We start from the raw sequence: 18,553 nt of genomic DNA, 5'->3' as shown, positions 1-18,553 counted from the left end.
CGAGACCTTTGGCCCGATGGCCGTGTAAAATCTGTAACCGGTGACTGCATGAGTCTGTTTTTACGTTTGTTGGTGTTTTTGAGTCTTAACAAATGACATATCCAGCTTGGTAGAGAAGACTTCCTTCATTGAATGATATTTTTTCTCACAAAAGGAAAAAAACACCTGACCCTTCCGTTGCTGAGCGATGCACCGGTACGCAGAGATATTCTGGTCTTGCAAGAGCACAGGGCAAAGCGTACTCCCTGTCTCAAAAAAAGTCATTCTCGCTTCCCCGAAAAATCAGCAACTTTTAACTTTGACCAAATATATTTAATAAAATATTAATATTTATTTTGTTGTAACTTATTTTACGATACTTTAATAATTCTTTATTTATTTTATTATTTGCACAAAAAAACTAAATGAGACAAATGGTCAAAATAATATCTAAAAGTCAAAGGCGTCATCTGTTTTGGGACGGAGGGAGTATAAGAAATTTCAAACAGAATAGATATGGTCATAGTTTAGGCTTGTTTGGTGGCAGAAGAAGCTGCATACGGGAGCAAGTCAATTGCAGAAGAATCTAAATCGTTGCCATACACTTCTTCTCAAAAATGTCTCCAGCCAAGTTTTGGTGTTGCAGAAATGTTAAACTGCAGACATCTTCTCAAAAATTTATCCAACCGACTTTTGGTGTTGCAAAAGACAGTTGGCAGAGGTTAGGCAATTCTTTCTTTTCCAAAATAATTGAAACAAATAGTTTTAAAGCAAAAGAATGCTAGCGAACGACAAGGTTGAACTGCTGCCATATAAGACCTCACAATTGTTTCATGAGATTATTTTAAGTTTTCCAACCAAAATGATGATGTCTACACCCTGCACAAGCTAAGCCCAATCTGAACTCACAACATGTTTGATTATAACAAAACTTATAGATTATACTTGACTGCATAATTAAACAATAATCATCCAGACTACAGAGGGTGTATTAAGCACAATAATTTGCTAGAACTTGGTGAGAACTTAACTTCTATATATATTAAGATCAAAAGTAGCCCTGTTCTTGTCCAAAAGAGTTGACTGCAATATCCCCCATAAAGTAGCCCTGATGATGTTCTTGTCGAAAAAAAGCCCTGATGATTATTAGTAGTCACTGCTAAAGCCACTTTATATATAACCACACTGATTCATTAATTCTTACATAAACAAAATTAAATAAACCTGACACAGAAGAGATGATAGTATAACAATGGTTAACTAAGGTTGTTGAGGCTCAGCAGCAAATGCCAGACATATTAGCCCTGTCGAAATTCAGCATATCAAATTATGTGAATCAAGGAGGAAGTTTCAGATTGCCAATGGTTGCTAAAAGATGAATGCATCTAATAGCAAATTCATCTGCAGAACGCCAACAGGTGCTGCTTAAAAAAGTAAATCCAGCAAATCTCTAAGGCTTGCATCGACAAACGAAATGCAACTAACTGTTTCAGATCAAGTCAGACTATTTTGTGATTGACTCTACACACAAGACCACACCGCATGAATCACAAAGTCAAGCTAACTGCCATGATTAGTCTGACTTGAAAGAGATCTCAAACCTGAGATTTTACTCCCAATATCAGCGATCATTACCACAACAAAGGGCAGCACAATCGATCCAAAGAGAGTGAATCTTACATACGAGTAGTTATCTGAATAATACTATAACCTGTGTAGGAATAAATTTACGTTTGTAAAGATGCCTTTGCTGCTTCAAAAAATAAACTAATCTGCTTCTTGTGCTCTACTCCACAAGCAACAAAAGAAGCAAAAGAACAAAGTGATTTAACATACCTCAGAACCAATCTAGAGATGGCTTCCATGAGGATTCCCTTTCACGTTCTTCATAAACAAGGATGCTGAAAGACATCAAAGAGAAGAGATTCAGGATCAGACTCATTTGTTGCTTCTACGAGTAGAACTCAAAGATGTCTCAAAAAAAATGATTGATGCATTTTCCTTCTTCAGTACATAAGAAAAAATATTAACAAAATCCTAAAATGGAGCAAATAAAGTCTGTCAAAACTACACCACATCGACTTCCAACTTAATGGAATAAAATGGAATTCCTATAAGTTAGGTCAGCCTGAAATTGCTTAAGTCCCACAACTAAGTTAATGAGATCGTTGTTTTCTTTTTCAAATAATAACAAGCCTTTTTAAACAGAATAGAAAATAATGTATTTGTGTTGTAATCTTATACATTGTCAGCCCATTACAGTAAGCTTATTCAGATAAATAGCACATAGTGCTCAAGCCTATACTTCCAGAACAAATTTTCTGCCCTGGACATCATAGGGAACAGCACTGGAAAACTCAAATAATGGATTCCACAATCCAATTTTTTCTTAAGTAAACATGCACGCTGTAATTACTCAAACCATGATGTCTTAGGGTGCTGTGATTCTAAATCCCCACAACCTCTATTGATGCAGAGCAGGATGGCATGCCTATTTCATCAGCAGAGAAATACTAAAATTGTAAGAAGCGACTCTGTACAGTCATATCAAGCTCTATGGCCAGCAAATCATGCTCCTGCTGCCATGAACATCACATGTATGAACTAAAGAAATCCCAAAGTAAAACAAAAAACAAATTTGCTAGCATCAATGGAAGCTTCGGCCTGGACAGTCCATTATTACAGACAAGCCGTCTTTGTACAACCATCTAATCTGGCCTTGTTGTGAATAGAGGATCGACATCTTTGTTCTTGAATTTACACACGACCTTCTATGAATTTACAGACGACCTAAAGATCCTCAAGCAGGAGGAATTAGAAAGCAAGCAGGAGGAATTAGAAAGGAAGCAGAAGGAATTCTCTGTCTCCTTCTCTCCCGACTTCATCTCTCTCACTTCCCAACTTGCCCAACTTAGAACTCTAGCTGCAATTTGCATCAAATTCTTATCAGTTTGTCACGATTACGCTGGGATCCTGACACAATGGCACCGATAACATAAATGCAAATTGCAAGTTAGGGGAGGGGTGAGATGTAGGGTTACTGGCAACTGAAGGGTAATGTGGGATGCCGTTGGCAAGGGGCTCGAACCTAACCCTAGATGTTGCACAGCCGCATGGAGATGCTCCTTCTCCTGGGTCATGCTACGGGCTGCTGCCCTCTTCTTCCGCAGCGAAGCAGGGGTGGGCGGGGCTGGGCGAAGACGGCGCAGGGAACACGGTGTCGGCAGCGTGGCAGGGAGCACGGCGTCGGCGGCGCGGCCTTGCAGCGGGACGGGAGCGGAGAGGAGCGGAGGGGGCGCGCCGAGACCGGACGAGTGCGGGGGGCGCGGTGACTGGGCGGAGTGGCTCGTGCGTGCGGTCGTGCGGGAGGAGATTGGGGTGGGTTGTGCGGCCGTGCGGGGAAGGGGAAGGGGAAGGGGAGGCGGCGGGGTGTGGCACAAATTTCGATGCGGCTTCACCACGGTTTGGAGAACGGGTCCAGTTCTGTCTTTTTAGGAGTAGAGATGAACTTAAAAACAAACGAGATTCCTCAAATTTTAACCCCTTGTCCACTTGAGCTTATTCAGTGTAATAATATTTTTCTCTCACCACATCTCAACCTAAACATCGGTATAAGCCAAATTTCAGCGTAGCCCTTGGGATCTTCTTCATGAACTGAAGACACTGTGTAGCTCAAAACACATCCTTGAGGAGTTAACGATATGCTAGTATACCACAACAATATAAAGTCAGAAGAGCAAATTCAGAAACCGGTGCCTTATCTGCACTAATAAAGCTAGATTTCCGAAACCCAATAGTAGCGTGGCGACGATAAGATGAAACCACCGTATCCCATCTTCCCAAAGTCTTTTTCATTTTTTTTTCCTACCCCGCACTGAGGGGAATAAAGAAAACACCGAGAACGAGACGAGAGATATCCTTTGCGTGCTACTGCTCCAGTACGAGCTCCAGCTAGCTGGCCCCATCTGAAGAGACGATTCTGCCCCCGGCCCGGTCAAAGACACCCTTTCGGTCAAAGCAGCTTCCCGTGCGTGCTGTCGTATCGTAATCGTAATTTAAAAGCTGGAAAGCGATTGGAGCATTATAAACAAAACAGCGCGATTGCGGCTCCGCTAATGGCCCTCGTAATCTCTCGGGACTTGTCTTTACGCCTCGCGTCCCCTTCCTGAATCCTGATCGAGCACATCTTTTCATCGCGCTTGCCTCCGTGCCATGCCCACTTTGGCAGTGGTAGGCTCAGCAGCTTGGCTGCTTGGGTTTGTCTAATCCCAGGAGTAGAGTAGGAGTAGATTACGGGGCTGTTCGCTGGTCTTAAGAAACCAGCCAGCCGGCTGGCCCTCACACGGCACTATTCATCCATTCAGCCAAACAGTGTTTCTCTCTCACACAATCAGCCAGTTTCAGCCAAGATTCTGCCAGCCGAACGGGGCCGGGCTTGCTGCTCCTTCTCCTTCGACTGCTTTTTAGCGGTAGGGTCGCGTTTGTTTGGCTGATAATATGAAATGAAAAATATATTCGTTAATTTGTTAGGAGAGAAAAATATTATTTATTCGTTGAAAAAATAACTCATAAGACAACTGGTATCGATGGTGCGTGTGTGGTCCACGCCCCTAGCGGCCTGTGGATTGCGTGTGGTGTTGGTGCCGTACAGTCTCTTGTTGCGGCAGTGATTGTTTCCGGGGGCCATGGCCAATCTGGCTACTTCCGTTTCCGCCAGAAAAAATGGCCTGAACACCGATGAACGCCACAAATTCTGGTGCTAATCTTATGGCACGAAAGAAGTGACGAAATCCGAGTAAAAAATGTTTTTTTAGGTCCTCGGTAAGTATATGAAGAAAATCCGAGTACAGTTAGAAAGCTCGCGAAACTGCAGTCCACATTCGAAATGCTGCGCCGAAATGTGCAGTGCAGCGGAAGGAAGGAGAGCTGACTAGCTGAGCGCCTGAGCCTGAGTGAGCGGCTGAAGCGCCGAGCATGCAGAGGCAGCCACACCACCGCACTGCCGCCCACTGCGCCTGTTTCGGGGCGGTTTGCCCCAGAAGAGGAGAGCCTGTCGCCCGCCTATCCAAAGCTCAGCGTCCATCCTTTCCCTACTCCCCCCTCTCACTCCCCAAGTCCCAATCTCCCACCAGTTCCCCCCAACACTCTCCCCCCTCTTCCGCCATGGTCATGGACAAGTCCAACCTCCCACAGCCGCCGCCGCCGCCTCCCTCCTCCGCCTCCTCCTCGCTCAAGTCCCTCAACAAGGCCTCCTACAAGATCTTCAAGCAGTCGTCCTCCACCTCTCCCGCTCCTGCTCCGGCTCCCGCTTCCACCATGAGAGCGCCTTCCCCGCCGCCGCCGGCTCCCCGGCCACCCCCACCGCTCCCGCCGACGCAGGCCCCCTCCTTCCCTGCCGACCACCCGCCTCCCCAGCCCCCGGTATACAACATCGACAAGTCCAACTTCCGCGACGTCGTGCAGAAGCTCACCGGCTCGCCGTCCCACCTCCTGCCGCCGCAGCCCGCGGCCGCCCCCGCCCCCACCAGCGCCCCGCTCATGGCGCCACCACCCCCGCCTCCCATCATGGCGACGTCGCCTCCTCCTCCTCCTCCGCCTCACATCATGGCGCCTCCGCCGCCGACGGCGATACCCTCCCGCCTCCACCGCATCCGCCCGCCGCCGCTGGCCCCGCCGCGCCCGCCGCCCATCCTGCCGCCGGCACCTCCGGCGCTCTCCCCGCTCCCGCCGCTCCCGGCCGTCTGCATGACCGCGGAGTCGCCCATCTCCGCCTACATGCGCCGCCTCCGCGGGATGCCCTCGCCGATCCACGTGCCCACGTCGCCGCTCGGCTTCGGCTGCCTGCCCTCGCCACGGACGCCGCCGTCGCCCGGCGTGCCCATGCCGGCCACCAGTCCCCGCGTCCGCGACCCGTGACGCAGGAACCCCACCACCGTTGCGTCGCCGCCGATGTGTAGATACAGCTGGTGTAGGAGAGATCTGGCGAGGCGGCGGTCGGCGACCAAAGGAGGAAGCAGCAAGCAATACCTTCACATTCTGTTAGCTCCATCTCTGTCTCAAAAACCTTTAGCTCAAAAATTCTTTCTTTTTTCTCCTAGTAGCGTGCTCCAACTGCCTTGATATTTTGTTGGTGTATATGGGACATGCGGCGTTTGGTTGGCAACCAATATGGATCGCTCATGTTTGGCTAATTTTTTTTTTTAACAAAGCTTATGCAAGCAATATGTATGGCAGAATCTCATATCCAAAACTTCTTTAGGATGATGATATAGTAAGTAGTAGTTTTTATCTTCGGTGGGACCCGTCTACTCTTGCTTGGCTACATTTGCAGTAAAAAGTAAACTCATTTGAACTACAATGTTCTTGCTTGTGACTTGTGAGGTCAAAAGGATTGGGACTAGCCCAATCTGGTTTCTTGTGCCTGTGCATGCGATTCGTCGATTCGATATGTAGACCTGGTCTTTGTTCTGTGATGGATATTTGGATCCTTGTTCGCATTAGATTTTGTTCGGTAGACAATTGCAATTAAGCTTTAGGCTTCGCTTGAACTTATCAGCTGTTTTTCTCACCTAACAAAACAGCTGCAGTCGGTTTTAATGTCAGCCGAACAAGCCCTTTGTTTCTTGTGTGACACGGACCTCGTTTGTTTTGTGGTGTACGATGGCTCATCTAATTATGGTCACATGAATGAATTATACAAAGCATGTTTGGTGACACATCGCCGTTTGGCTCTGCTCTCTCTTGTTAATCATGGGCTGTAGTACTATTTGACTACCATGATTCATGAGTATTCCTTCTGTTCGTTTTGGCTTTCTGTTCGTTTTGGCTCGTTTGTCTTATAAGCCATGGCTGAAAGTACTGTTGGTTGGTTTGGTGTGAGAGAAAAATACCGTTCGTTGGCTGATAAGTCATGGCTTATAAGCCAAATACGACCAAGCGAATAGGCTTATTGTAGCCATTTTTATGCTGGGCATTGAACTCTCCTGAACTTCTTTGGGGCAATTAGGGCCAAACATGCATCCTAAACCGAGGCGACCAAAATCACACGCCTGAGAGAGACCGGCGCAAGGCAAGGCAGTTTTTTGCATGGGGTTAAAGCATACATGTCCCTTATGCTTGTTTGGTTGGTGTCCTTCAGACCTGTCTGGCCTAGGCAACAACATCCAACCATTAGGCAAGACCATATTTATCAGCTATGATATAGTGTTTTTCTCTCACAACAAAATAGCATTAGCCAGCTTATAAGCCACATATATGATCAAAGCGAACAGGGTGGGATTGTTGTCTAGGCCAGGTAGCCTTTCCAGGTCTAAACCAAACATGGCCGCCACACGACGTGGGCTAGGATCAGGTGTTGCAATCTTTTGTGATTGAGCTAATCAGCTGTTTGGTTCTACCTGTGGTAATGCAAACGTAAATGATTTAAAGTTGCGGACGTTACCGGAGATACGATTGAACTAATTTTCTTCACATTTGTGTAAATGATTTGAAGCTGCGGACGTTACCTGTGGGAGATACGATTGAACTAATTTTCTTCACATTTGTGTAAATGATTTAAAGATGCGGACGTTATTCTTTACATTTGTGTAGGCCCCGTTTGCCTCGCTGAAAAAATAAGCCAAAACATTGTTCCGACTGATTTGTTGTGAGAGAAAAAATAATGTCCCGACTGAAAAAACAACCTAAAAAGTATGAATTATAAGACAAGCAAACATGGCCGTAAATGATTTAAAGCTGGAGACGTTGCCGGTGGGAGATAAGATTGAACTAATATTATTTATGTTTGCGTTACTATGGAACTAACCATACAGCCGTGTTAACCAAATATGCATGGTTGGATCCTGAAAGTACCGACTGCTTGGTAAGCAGGTGTTAACTCATTTTTCTCTACTCGATGACTGGCAAGAGCAAAAAATTCTCTGTTTTCCACTGTTTTTATTTTTAACCTCCCTGATTCCTGAAGCTGTCGACGTTGGAACAAAGGTGTATCTTTGGCCGATCGATGAATGTGGGACGAGCATATTTTTACTTACAAGCTTTAAATCACTCTCTGGGATATGCCTTTCCATAATTGTTGAGTTTCCGGTCAATTGGGTGGTGTCGACGCGAGGTGCTCCACTAAGGAGAATGTTACTGTGAACCAAGTTGATTGAAAAGCGGGAGCTGAGAAGCACAGATGTCCATTTCTGTCAAATATGGATGATATGATAGGATAACAGTTACTACGAAGTCCAATTTGGAAAGTGATGTGATGAGAAGACGCCAGTGGTTGCTCTCTTCCTGTAAACTAAGTACTATTGACTGATTTATTATGAGAAAAAAATATTGTTCGTTGACTGCCAAACAAACATAGCGAAAATATTTGATTTCACTGGTGCATTTTTATCGTTTGAATGCATTGTATTTTTCTCTCACAGCAAAACAGCCAACTTATCAGCTAGAATCTATAGTATTTTTTTCTCACAACAAAACAGCTTTAACCGGCTTTAATACCAGCCGAATATATATATATTATTAGTAGCATTTCACTTTCAACGTGTTTTTCCAGCTGCTCTGGTTGTTTATGCCAACGCTATCCAGGTTGGATTTGGGCCGGGTTGTGCGGTTCCTGCGCATCACGTTGTGTGAGCGTGGCCTTGACTGTGTGTCAGTGTAAGGATTGACCAGTATGGGGAACACTTTGCAGCAGCAGTTGTTGTAGCGTTGTCAGTAGCATCTGGACAGACAGATGGAAACATACAGGACGTTGCAATTACAAGCAGTTAACGCTAGCTGGCTAATCACTAAAACCAAAAGGAAGGCAAAATGTGAAACTCAACGGTGTGAATGAAATCTCCCAAAATCTGTATGATCAGTCGGTACGTTTGTGCAGAGAAGTAATGCCTGTACTGTACATGACTCGTCCTCGCTTGGAATTCAATTCATACTGGGATCCCCCGGCGCAACGGCAGTCTGACCGTGCACGAGCAAGCCCGAGCCGGTCAAAGCGTACATGGCGTGCTCCTTGGGCAAAAACCGGATGCTGAAGCTAATGAACTCGAGCACAGAACGTCTGAACCTCTTCATTCAACTCGAGCAACTTGCCAATACGGGCCGGTGTGCATCTGAGTTCTCTCTTCCGTTTCTTGGCAAAACCGCTGCTGTTCAGTACTGCACCCATTCTCATCGTTCTGACGGTTGTCGAATCAGAAGTTAGTTCATAACGCAATTGAAGGCTGTGCGTTCACTGAATCTGAAACTGCAAGTTGCTCTACTGCTCTGGATCCTCTCCTGGATTTCAATGCCGCCTATCTATCTGTCACTGTCAGGCTAATATACCATTACGGGCCAAGACCAAACCCGAAGCTAGTGCCATCCCAAACAGCGCGTGCAAGCGCACGCAGTAGTACTTCGCCATGAATATCTTTGTGTTGTCCTGAAGGCGTGTGATCTCAAACCGAATCAGCGCAAAATCGCATCTTCATTTTTTCCAGAGAAAACGCAAGGGAGAAGAGCGACTTACCTCGTGATTTTTCAGCACATAGTCCACAACCAATTTGCCCATGGGCAGAGTGAGGGCACAGAGGACCTGAAAATTATCGTAGCAATGGTTGAGCCAAGAACTGCAATTCAAGATCACTATTTTTTTTTTACATGGAGCAGTACGATCGGTTGAAAGTAGCTCACAATGCAAGCTGGTGGGAGAGATCTGCATATGCCAAATGCAGCCAAGAGAACGTAAAGCGTGAGAATCCCAATGGACACTATCCGCGATCCTGCTTGAGTGCCAATTCTTACCTGTTGGCAGATTCAGGTACACAAAACCCGTGTTATAATAAAAAAAAAGTTATGGGTGCGAAGTCAAAATTGGTAAAGGAAATTTGAACTTGGTTTTAAGGTAGAAGGAATACCAGTGGAGACATCTTTCCAACGGCAAGGTCCCCATCAATCTACAGAATAAAAGGGTGTATCTGCTTATAAGAATTTTTCTCAAAAGAAAACAAAGTAGTACTACACTGGACTACTTGGGGAAAAGATTATACATTGGACACTATATTGTCAGCTAGAGTTATACCTGATGGAAATGGCTGCAGAAGAGTATCATAGTAGTCGTCAGCCCAACAAGAATAGATGAAGCTATAACTGTTTTGGTGAGAGGGAGAAGTGTCGTTCCGCTGGCATATCACAATATTTTAAAAAACTATTTAGGTTCAGTTGCAAGTGAAACAATGGTCTTCAATTAAGATGTACAGCAATAATCCATGGTTACCTCGAAATATTTATGCTGCTGTTTGAGAAGTAAAAAGCTGTGGTTGCCAATGGACCAAATGCAGCAAAACACAACGGCTCACCTAGTCCTTGATAACTTAATCGGAATGGAGGACACTGAGGAAATGCACAAAGTCAAAAGAATGAAATTAAAGAACGAGAAATATTACTCTAGCTACTTGAACATGACTTATGGCTTAAATACTATTATGTGTACAAGGATTCAAAGTCAATACAAACAGCCAAGTACATATGGTCTAACCAATGATACAGACCATTAAGATATACTACACTAGTTCCTTGAAAAAGGGAGTGAAGATAATACTACCTGGTAAACATAACCACAGAAGATTGCACACATCACCAATAAAATAAATCTGATATCCTTGGCTTCTGCAAAGGCCCAAAATAGCCCTGCAAAGCCGAGGAAAAGGGAAATGTTCGCAGCATTTTGTGTCATTGCTCGACTGCATAATCAGATTACAACATAACATCATGTTTCACTTCTAAAACCAACCATGCCAGTTGCCAGCCAGTTACAATGTTATTAGTTCTATGAAACAAGAGTGCAATACCTGCCAGTAATGCTGACAACAGATTCTTTCTTGTTCTTATCAGCCCCAGTATCCGAGTCATAAACATCATTGCTGCAGTGAAGTCAAACAAAGGATTTGACTTCTAAAATCTCTGTTCTACGTTTTTTCAACTAAATAATCCACGCGATAAGACCCTATTCAATAAATTGACATTACGTTGACAACGATTTTCCATTTTAAAAATCAATTTTACCTGAGATTGAGCCAAGTGATCACGAGGACTGCTGCTGTCAGGAGAACAAAATAGCGCTTGGTAAAGAATAAGCCCGCATGATGATAAGCAGAAGCGCTCCCGACCTGCAACCATACACAAATACGAAATGTGTAAAAAGGGCAAGGCATCCAAAAAAATTGCAAAACAAAGTATTTTGTCACAACAATCCAAATTCTGAAACAACTTGAGGCATCGAGTTCTGAATTGCAAAGAGAAAAGGGTCACAAAAAAATTGTGCTCTGGCTGCCAGTACGTCGCATTAACGAGGCCTGGCCGCCTGGGCTTGCAACAACTCACGGTGAGTGGCACTAGCGCCACGGAGTAGATGGGTAGCTTCGCCGCCCTCCATAGTAGCGCCGCCCGCGACAGCTCACCGGCCTCCCCGGCTCCACCGGAAGCGGCTGTAGCCGAGCACCGAGCTCGCGGCTTTCTCGCGGCGGCAGTGGCAACGCTGCTACGGCGAGGGGAAGGCGCGAGGGGCGAGACAAGGAGAGGCGCGAGGGCAATGCCGGCGAGCGGCATCAGCCGCGGCGGCCGCTAGGAGTGAGAGCCCGGGAGAGTTTAGGCGCGCGGCACTTTGTCGAGCGCGTGGCGGGCGCCGGCGGCTGGGAGCGGCGAAGGTGCGTTCGCTGGGCCTCCATGGATAAGAGGATAAGGGCGGGTGGGGATCATGCCATCTGTATACCTACGGGCCGGCACGGCACGCGGCCGCGCCTCGTGCCGCCTTCGGCCCAAGCACGGCACTATAGGCCGTAATTCGTGCCGTGTCGGCTCGTTGAGCACGGTCAAATTACGTGTCGTGTCAGTCCACAGTCCGGTAACCTCAAAATTCCTCAAAAAGAGTCGCTAACCAAACACTTAGCAAATTTCACAAGTCACAACTCAAACAAAGGCACAATCTATTAAAACACTACTGTTCTAACTTCTAGGTTAAAAACTTAGACAATCTCAAATCCAACAAAATAAGAAACAGAACCATAGAGGAGAATTTAAAAAAGCTATTTGTGCAATGCTGCCTCATTCAAATCTTTTAGGTAAAACTCACCCTTGTGAAAAACCTTAAAACGAAAAAAGAGTGCAGCACGGCTCTTAATTAAGTCTTCCATCATTGTTCAAAGATCTCAAGTTACAGTCACAAATGACAGATACAAAATAGAGATAACAGATTAGCAGAGCACTCTCTCCTCTCTCAACACTAATTACCGGCGGCCCTAGATATACCAGCGCCAGCCCCAGATGAACCAGCAGCCCCATCTGCATCTTTATCAAGGTATAGATTCTTGAAGGAGACCTCCAACTCTTGGTTGTCAACACATGTTGTAATCTTCTTTCTCCCAACTTGCAATCATTTATGTAGGCCAACATCTCCACAGTTTCAGACAACAGGTGACGTCGCCGCTCTTCTATTATTCTTCTGTCAAGCTGAAACATGATTCCGAAAAGACAGTAAAAACAGGAACAAACATAATATCTCTAGCCATTATAGATATGATTGAATAGGTTAGTTTGTGGTCGAGTCACTAGAGAAATAAATCAAAATTGTCCTCGGATGTAGTGACATTGTTATTGTCCAGATAAACTGAGAGCTCACTAGCAGTAGAACCAGATAATTTGGTTTAAGGAACTTTATATCCCCTGTTAGAGCAACTCCAGTAGAATAGCTATTTCTAGCATGGAGTCTAATTTAGATGTTTTGTGGCATAAAATCGACTCCAGTAGAATAGCTATTTCTAGCATGGAGTCCTTGCTCGCACCCACTCTATCCGAAGCCGGCATGCAACAACGTGTCCTACTGATAATCGGCGATTGAAAAACAGCAAGAGAAGAGAGACAAAACAGGAAGATGGCTGACAGCAACCGAGGGGTTTGGGGTACCCGGGTACGTACCTGGTTGAAGTGCACGCACTGGGTGGCAATGGCGAGCGATAGGTGGGCAAGAGCATGAGGAGCTTGGTGCCGAGGAAGACCTCCTGCAGGTTGGCGAGGACGGTGTGGAACGGTGCAAAGAGAACCTTGCACACCAATGACCCGTCCGACTTCTTGCCCATCGCTCTCCGCAGCAGCCCGCATCGATGTTGGCCAGCATGCCTTGGCTCTCCCAATTGAGACTATCGGCATAACGGCGACTTTGGACAACAAAGACACGCCCTGACGCTACCGCTGAAACTCATCTTCTCGGATAAGCAGAGGCGCCATTAGTAGATGAAGTTACATAAGAGAAGTAGATGCATCAATTGCACAAATACACTCTGTTTGCTTCAATAGAGAACAACTGAATGAACCTGAAAAACACAAACACTTCGTCTAAAAAAAAGGCACAAGCACTTACCAAAGAGCAGCTAGGTCTGTTGAGGCATAGTTGAAGCCGCTATTCAATCTTCACCACTATCAAAGGGATTGGATGACCTTGAATAAATATAACTCAGACACCCTCATTCTCCTTGATCAAGCCTTTGTTATTCAATTCCTCCAGCACTTCACTTGAGGAATTATAAGGATTATAGAAACTCTCCCCCTGAAAGATGCTACATTAATTAGCTCAAATCAATGGCCTCCAGCACTTCGCAATATTTAGTTAGCTTAAATATTGTCAAGAATCCACTGTGTGTTGTGCAAAATTTATAGCCTAATAACTCATTGGCGGCAATAGCAGCCACGAGAACCTCTGATGTGTTGCTTAATCTGGTAATGAGAGGTAGAAGTACACATATTGGTACATACTACTGGGATGGCATACCTGAATGCATCCAAAGTTCACCAGCATATATCATCCTTGTCATCACGAAAAGAAAATGATGTGGCCCTTGGTAGGTTGAGCTGACTAATATCTGCGAAGGTTTATAAAGAAGTAACAGCATAAATAATTCATCACTCTATTGGAATGGCAGAGTGGGACCATAAAAAACTGCAGAAATTAATCACTTACATCAATAAATTGGTAATTGTTGCCTTGTTTACGGATACCCTAAATTCAGATCAGAGCTCATTCAAATAGAATTCATAAATACTATTTAGACTATGATTGTTTGGTGCACACAAACAATTATATAATTAGACTGCAGGTCCTGTAGAATTTAGAAAGGTGGTTCTTTTGTAACAATCAGATAATACTTTTAGTGTGCCAATTATCATAGCCTTAGACTTGGACCTACAGAACTATTTTGATGAACTAAACCTGCTTCAGTCCAACGCTTCTGAAACAGCTTTTGTTCTTCTCGCTCGTGTGTCAACTCTAAGCCCTGGTTTGCGGTTCTCTTTGCATGAGTTTCTTTCAACATTGAAGCACTTCAGAACAAACCGTAATACTGATTTCTCCCCTAGTAGAAAATCTAACGCTAACACTACAGACATGACGAGCATCCTAATTTATCGTTTCGATAGGATTCACATTTTACCTCACCTTGATGAGGGCAGTCCACAACCACAACCGCACCTGGCGATGCTGCTTGACGGAAAGGTGGGGGCACGTCCGAGCGGCGAGGGAGATCCAGGCGAGATGGCCCTCATCAGATTAGGCGAGCTGGACATCGGGCAGGTCGCGGCCACCGGCGGGCGGTGCTCGTCAGTGTGTGCTGGTTCCGCGGGGACGGCGTGGCCGCGCGGCAAGGCACAAACTGTGGGGGCCGAGCGCCGCTGCCGTGGCGAGGATCCGCGCCCGTGTCGCCCACGCCTCCTTGCAAAAAATTTGATAATAACAGCTCTCACAGCGGCAGAACCGTGGCCGCGGCGCGATGGCGCAGAGCAACGGAGGCGGCGGCGGAGGGCCGCGGGGAGGCGGATCGGGGGAGAGGCGCGGGGAGGCGGATGGGTTGTGTGGGGGTGGGGTGCGGTTGTGCGAGCGCCCGTGGAGAAGATCGGGGAGGATCGTGGGCTGTGACGGTCCTGCACTTCTGCGGGCTTCTCGCGCGAAGGGAGGAAGGTTTGGCGGGCGATTACGAGCGGAGTGAAGCGATTAGTTGCTAATTAGATGATGACCTTTGGGTCATTTTAGGTGCAGAGAAGAAATAGAGATATAGATTTTTTCAAACCAGCATCAAATCATCCGTCTTCTTATTTATTTTGCTTGTCTCAAATCAGTAGTCGCCTCTATCTTTTGCTATATGAATAACCTCAACGTAAAGAAAAAATTTTAAGTTAACTAGCGAGTCAAATGAGTCAGCTCAAGCTACCAAGCGAGCGAGCTGAGCCGAGCTTTAGCTCGTTAGTATAACGAGCCAAGCCAAACCAGCTTGATAACGAGCTGAACCATAACGAGTCGACCTAGCTTAATACCCAGCCCTGCACATAGGCGATTCCGTGATCATTGAGTGTGGGTGTCACTATCGTTGATTGTTTTTGGCAGGCTCCCTCTATAATCCCTGGCTACAGCTCCAGTGAGCACCACAGTTGCCCAATGTCCAGCGCCGGCTACGACGCATGGAAGTACTTTTTATTATCCGCCACGTGCCACCTACTATTACGGCAAGTGCCGGAGCAACGCTGTATAATGATGTGTCGCGTGTGTGTGCGCGCGCGCGCGCGTGTGCAAGTAGAATAGAGGAATGCAATCCCGTGAAATTCCTTCGAGAAACCTCTGGTCTAAATGGAAAACGGGGCCTCGACGGTAGGTGGTCGATTTTAGAGGGCGACGCCGCGGCAGTCGATCGCATATTCATATGCAATCAGCACGTGCAGTGCAATTATGTGTTACGCCTACACGGCGGCGCTACGGCGTACTAATGGCGTCCAGGCCATGTCTGCCGTGTGTATCCACCGGCGCCGCACTGACACTGACATGGTGCGACACCAGCGCCATTTTCACCCATGCCGCCATGCGGACCTGCTGTCGCGCAGCTTTGTTCAGTTGTTGTTCACACAGCCGCACAGGCTGGGCACTCATCGGAAAACGCCAGAAAAATACCGCCGCGTCGAGACAGCCAGACAGACCCGTGAGTTTCTCGCGAGAACAGGGGGACGCAACAGTGGTCCCCTCGGTCGTTTGGCTTTGGCGCCGCGCCGGCGTCTGGGGCAGTGGGGGGCGGGGGACATCTAACTATTTGCCACTCTTACGGTGGCTCCCTCTCCGTTTGTCAATTTTATCGTGCCAATTACAAAATTACCCGACAAAACAGTAACCAGACTAATATTTTGCCATTTTCGCTGACGTGTCATGCCATATCAGCACACCAGCGTGAAACTTGACGTCCCCGTCTGCCCAGCTAAACGGCGCTAGCAGCTCCCGTCAGTCCCCACTGCCTTTCAGTTCCACTTCCACCAGCCTTTCAGTTACCTCTGATGGTCACAGTACCCTAGCTCCTAAAATCACACCATCTTACTGGTAACTATGCAAGTATGCAGCTGCACACAACTTGGCCAAATTTCCATGAGGACAACTGAGCAGTAAACAACATGGTGACAGGGGTGCACAGATCAAGTATCTACAGCTTGGACTTTTTCCATTGATTCAGCTTTCCTGTGGGTGATCCTCACATGTTTGTACTCTGGAATAGTTTTCCTGTCCTACAAACTCGCAGAACATGGGATAGTTGCTCATCTGTACAACATACACGCTGAGGATCCTAACAAATGAACCTGCAAATAAATGTGTCATGCGCTGGCCCTCTAGCTTTTTGAACTGATTCTTGACCATATCCTCTCTTAGCTTGTGATCCTTTCTATTTATGTACTAGAAAACTAGAAACTTCCTACCAAGTTTTGTCACACATAATTAGCAAAAAAATATCTAGAATACTGAGTGAGCGTCCTCGATCCAAAAGCTTGTTTGCAGATGGCGCCCCAAAGGAATTAGTTGTGGACATACAGATCACATGCCCGTGTGCTAGGCCAACATATATACTACTATGGGTTTGCAGGTTCGGTAATTGCGCTCACAGAAAAGTTGTTAGGATGCATGTCAGTAATTAATTTTCAATGTTTGAAAGAAGTACAGTAGTTGCCAAGAAGCAACAAAAACGGAAGCTCACTTAGCAGCTTGGGCAACAGCAGGAAAAAATAGGAAAGTTGGTAGCAGCAGAGTCACCCCTCTGGGACTTTTTCCCCTCTAAACATGCAAATGCAAGCACAGAGACAGAGGTTTGCCTTAGTTTGGCACGGGGTAAACTCAGCAACAAACAACACAGGGAGAACGGGGGTTGAACTGAAGAGACGAATTCTGCGTTGGCGCGACGGGAAACTCGATCCTGAAAGCAGAGCAAACAGCGAGCGGGCTCACCTGGGCAGCCGACGTGGAGGGCACGAGGCTGGCCCCCGAGGCGCGGGAGCTGAAGCGATTGGACGGCACGGTGAGCTGCTCGTAGAGCGCCATCTTGTTCCTTGGCGGAGCCCGCGGGCCGCCGCCCTTGCCTGCGTGGCTGACGTGGAGCCGCGGGAACAGCGGGCCCATCACCTTCCCCAGCTCCTCCTTGCCGCCTCCCCTCGTCATGCCGAGCCCAGGAGCCAGGAGGAGCAAGCCGTATCAGTCAAGCAGCCAGCTCGTGGTCGTGGCGCAGCAAAAGATCCCCCGAATCCTTAGCGGCAGCTTCGTTTCAGCCACCACGTTCCAGTGTCAGGGCCGGCAACGAGGGAGGCCCGGGTGCAGGCACTCAGCTGCTGCCTCGGCGGCCATGGCGGCTGCTGGTGGAAGTGGAACTGAAAGGCCATGGCGCCGTTGGTCAGCGGAGACGGAAGCGTTAACTTCCACGCTGGCGCGCTGATATGGCATGACACGTCAGCGAAAATGGCAAAATATTAGTCTGGATACTATTTTCTCGGGTAATTTTGTAATTGGTACGATAAAATTGGTAAACGGAGAGGCAGCCACCGCAAGAGTGGCAAATAGTTAGATATCCCGGGGGACGGGTCCCGTGTCCGTCCGTCTACTTGAGCCGCGCGGCCGCCGTTCGCTTCTTCGTGGACGCTGAACCGCGTGTGTTCTGCGGCTGCTGGGACCAAGGGCAGCGATGCCGAGTTGCCGACGTGGTCTCTGCGGGACAGCAAATCTGCTCTTGGCGTTTTGGATGGATGGGCCGTGGGCGCACCGCTCTTGAGAACAAAACTGGCAGCGGGCCGTTGGACTTGCTGGGCGCTGTAATCCTCCTCCCTAATCCCCCCTCGAGGAAACCTGATGCATTTCACTTGATTCATTCAATGTTACGCTGTCCCCTGTGCTCTTTCAAAACCAGAGCCTCTTTCGTACCAGTGTCGCATCGGTAATCATGGGAAAGTGTCAGCTGCATTTTCCCCCTTTTTCTAAGAAAATACCATTCTATGAATGAAGACTTCTCTAACAAGTAGGAATTGTCAATTTGTCATCAAGACTTTAAAACACCAACTGTTGGTAAAAAGAACTGCGCATCGTTGAGTGACTTGAGTCTAAATCATCCATGCAGTCACTGCCTCACCGGTTGCATCGACAAGTTTTGCTCAAGAAAGAAGCCAAAAAAAAGTCTGAAAGGAGGCCAGTGTAGCAGCCGCTTGTTCCTCTGTTTAGTACCACATCGCCACTCTAAGCTGCGCAGCACCAGCTTAAATTGCTGTC

At 47.0% G+C, this 18,553-nt stretch overlaps 3 protein-coding genes and 1 long non-coding RNA gene across 11 annotated transcripts; 1 reads left to right on the top strand and 3 right to left on the bottom strand.

The window, feature by feature from the left end:
• Window positions 1-710: 710 nt before the first annotated feature.
• On the bottom strand, window positions 711-3,449 carry LOC136540493 (uncharacterized). Its single transcript, XR_010779973.1, has 3 exons — window positions 3,068-3,449; window positions 1,816-1,880; window positions 711-1,690 (listed from the first exon to the last, which is right to left on the bottom strand). It is a non-coding gene; the product is annotated as an uncharacterized lncRNA (long non-coding RNA).
• A 1,625-nt stretch (window positions 3,450-5,074) lies between these two features.
• On the top strand, window positions 5,075-6,825 carry LOC136540491 (vegetative cell wall protein gp1-like). Its single transcript, XM_066532501.1, has one exon. The coding sequence runs from the start codon at window positions 5,143-5,145 to the stop codon at window positions 5,893-5,895; it is 753 nt and encodes a 250-aa protein (XP_066388598.1). The 5' UTR covers window positions 5,075-5,142; the 3' UTR covers window positions 5,896-6,825.
• A 1,823-nt stretch (window positions 6,826-8,648) lies between these two features.
• Window positions 8,649-11,703, bottom strand: LOC136540490 (2-carboxy-1,4-naphthoquinone phytyltransferase, chloroplastic-like). Its single transcript, XM_066532500.1, has 10 exons — window positions 11,335-11,703; window positions 11,017-11,120; window positions 10,803-10,874; window positions 10,556-10,694; window positions 10,229-10,344; window positions 10,034-10,133; window positions 9,870-9,908; window positions 9,646-9,756; window positions 9,482-9,547; window positions 8,649-9,394 (listed from the first exon to the last, which is right to left on the bottom strand). The coding sequence occupies exons 1-10, from the start codon at window positions 11,557-11,559 to the stop codon at window positions 9,284-9,286; spliced, it is 1,083 nt and encodes a 360-aa protein (XP_066388597.1). The 5' UTR covers window positions 11,560-11,703; the 3' UTR covers window positions 8,649-9,283.
• Window positions 11,704-11,998: 295 nt separating this feature from the next.
• Window positions 11,999-17,797, bottom strand: LOC136540489 (protein HEADING DATE 3B-like). 8 transcript variants are annotated; one of them, XR_010779970.1, is made up of 6 exons: window positions 14,438-14,970; window positions 13,964-14,002; window positions 13,775-13,865; window positions 13,367-13,552; window positions 12,925-13,208; window positions 12,007-12,459 (listed from the first exon to the last, which is right to left on the bottom strand). XR_010779970.1 is itself a non-coding variant. In XM_066532499.1 (5 exons), the coding sequence occupies exons 1-3, from the start codon at window positions 17,456-17,458 to the stop codon at window positions 13,536-13,538; spliced, it is 318 nt and encodes a 105-aa protein (XP_066388596.1). In that variant the 5' UTR covers window positions 17,459-17,797; the 3' UTR covers window positions 11,999-12,459; window positions 12,925-13,208; window positions 13,367-13,535. The 8 variants fall into 8 exon arrangements, 1 of the variants encoding a protein (XP_066388596.1); XM_066532499.1 differs by lacking the exons at window positions 13,964-14,002; window positions 14,438-14,970 and adding an exon at window positions 17,249-17,797 and having other exon boundaries at window positions 11,999-12,459; XR_010779967.1 differs by having other exon boundaries at window positions 12,004-12,459; window positions 13,775-14,002.
• Window positions 17,798-18,553: the final 756 nt, after the last annotated feature.

The sequence above is a fragment of the Miscanthus floridulus genome, chromosome 2, assembly GCF_019320115.1.
Source record: "Miscanthus floridulus cultivar M001 chromosome 2, ASM1932011v1, whole genome shotgun sequence".
Lineage (NCBI taxonomy): Eukaryota > Viridiplantae > Streptophyta > Magnoliopsida > Poales > Poaceae > Miscanthus > Miscanthus floridulus.
The sequence above is the reverse complement of the archived record's forward strand: the minus strand, read 5'-3'. Positions and strand labels throughout refer to the sequence as shown.

Excerpts from the sequence above, each read along its gene's own strand:
- LOC136540491 (XM_066532501.1), top strand. The coding sequence starts at position 5,143 with ATGGTCATGGACAAGTCCAACCTCCCACAGCCGCCGCCGCCGCCTCCC.
- LOC136540490 (XM_066532500.1), bottom strand. The coding sequence starts at position 11,559 with ATGCCGCTCGCCGGCATTGCCCTCGCGCCTCTCCTTGTCTCGCCCCTC. Across the intron at positions 10,695-10,802 it reads GTTGTCAGCATTACTGGCAG|TCGAGCAATGACACAAAATG; the intron begins GTATTGCACTCT and ends CTGATTATGCAG. Across the intron at positions 9,909-10,033 it reads TCTGCAGCCATTTCCATCAG|ATTGATGGGGACCTTGCCGT; the intron begins GTATAACTCTAG and ends TTTATTCTGTAG.
- LOC136540489 (XM_066532499.1), bottom strand. The coding sequence starts at position 17,458 with ATGACGAGGGGAGGCGGCAAGGAGGAGCTGGGGAAGGTGATGGGCCCG. Across the intron at positions 13,866-17,248 it reads CCTCCACGTCGGCTGCCCAG|ATATTAGTCAGCTCAACCTA; the intron begins GTGAGCCCGCTC and ends AAACCTTCGCAG.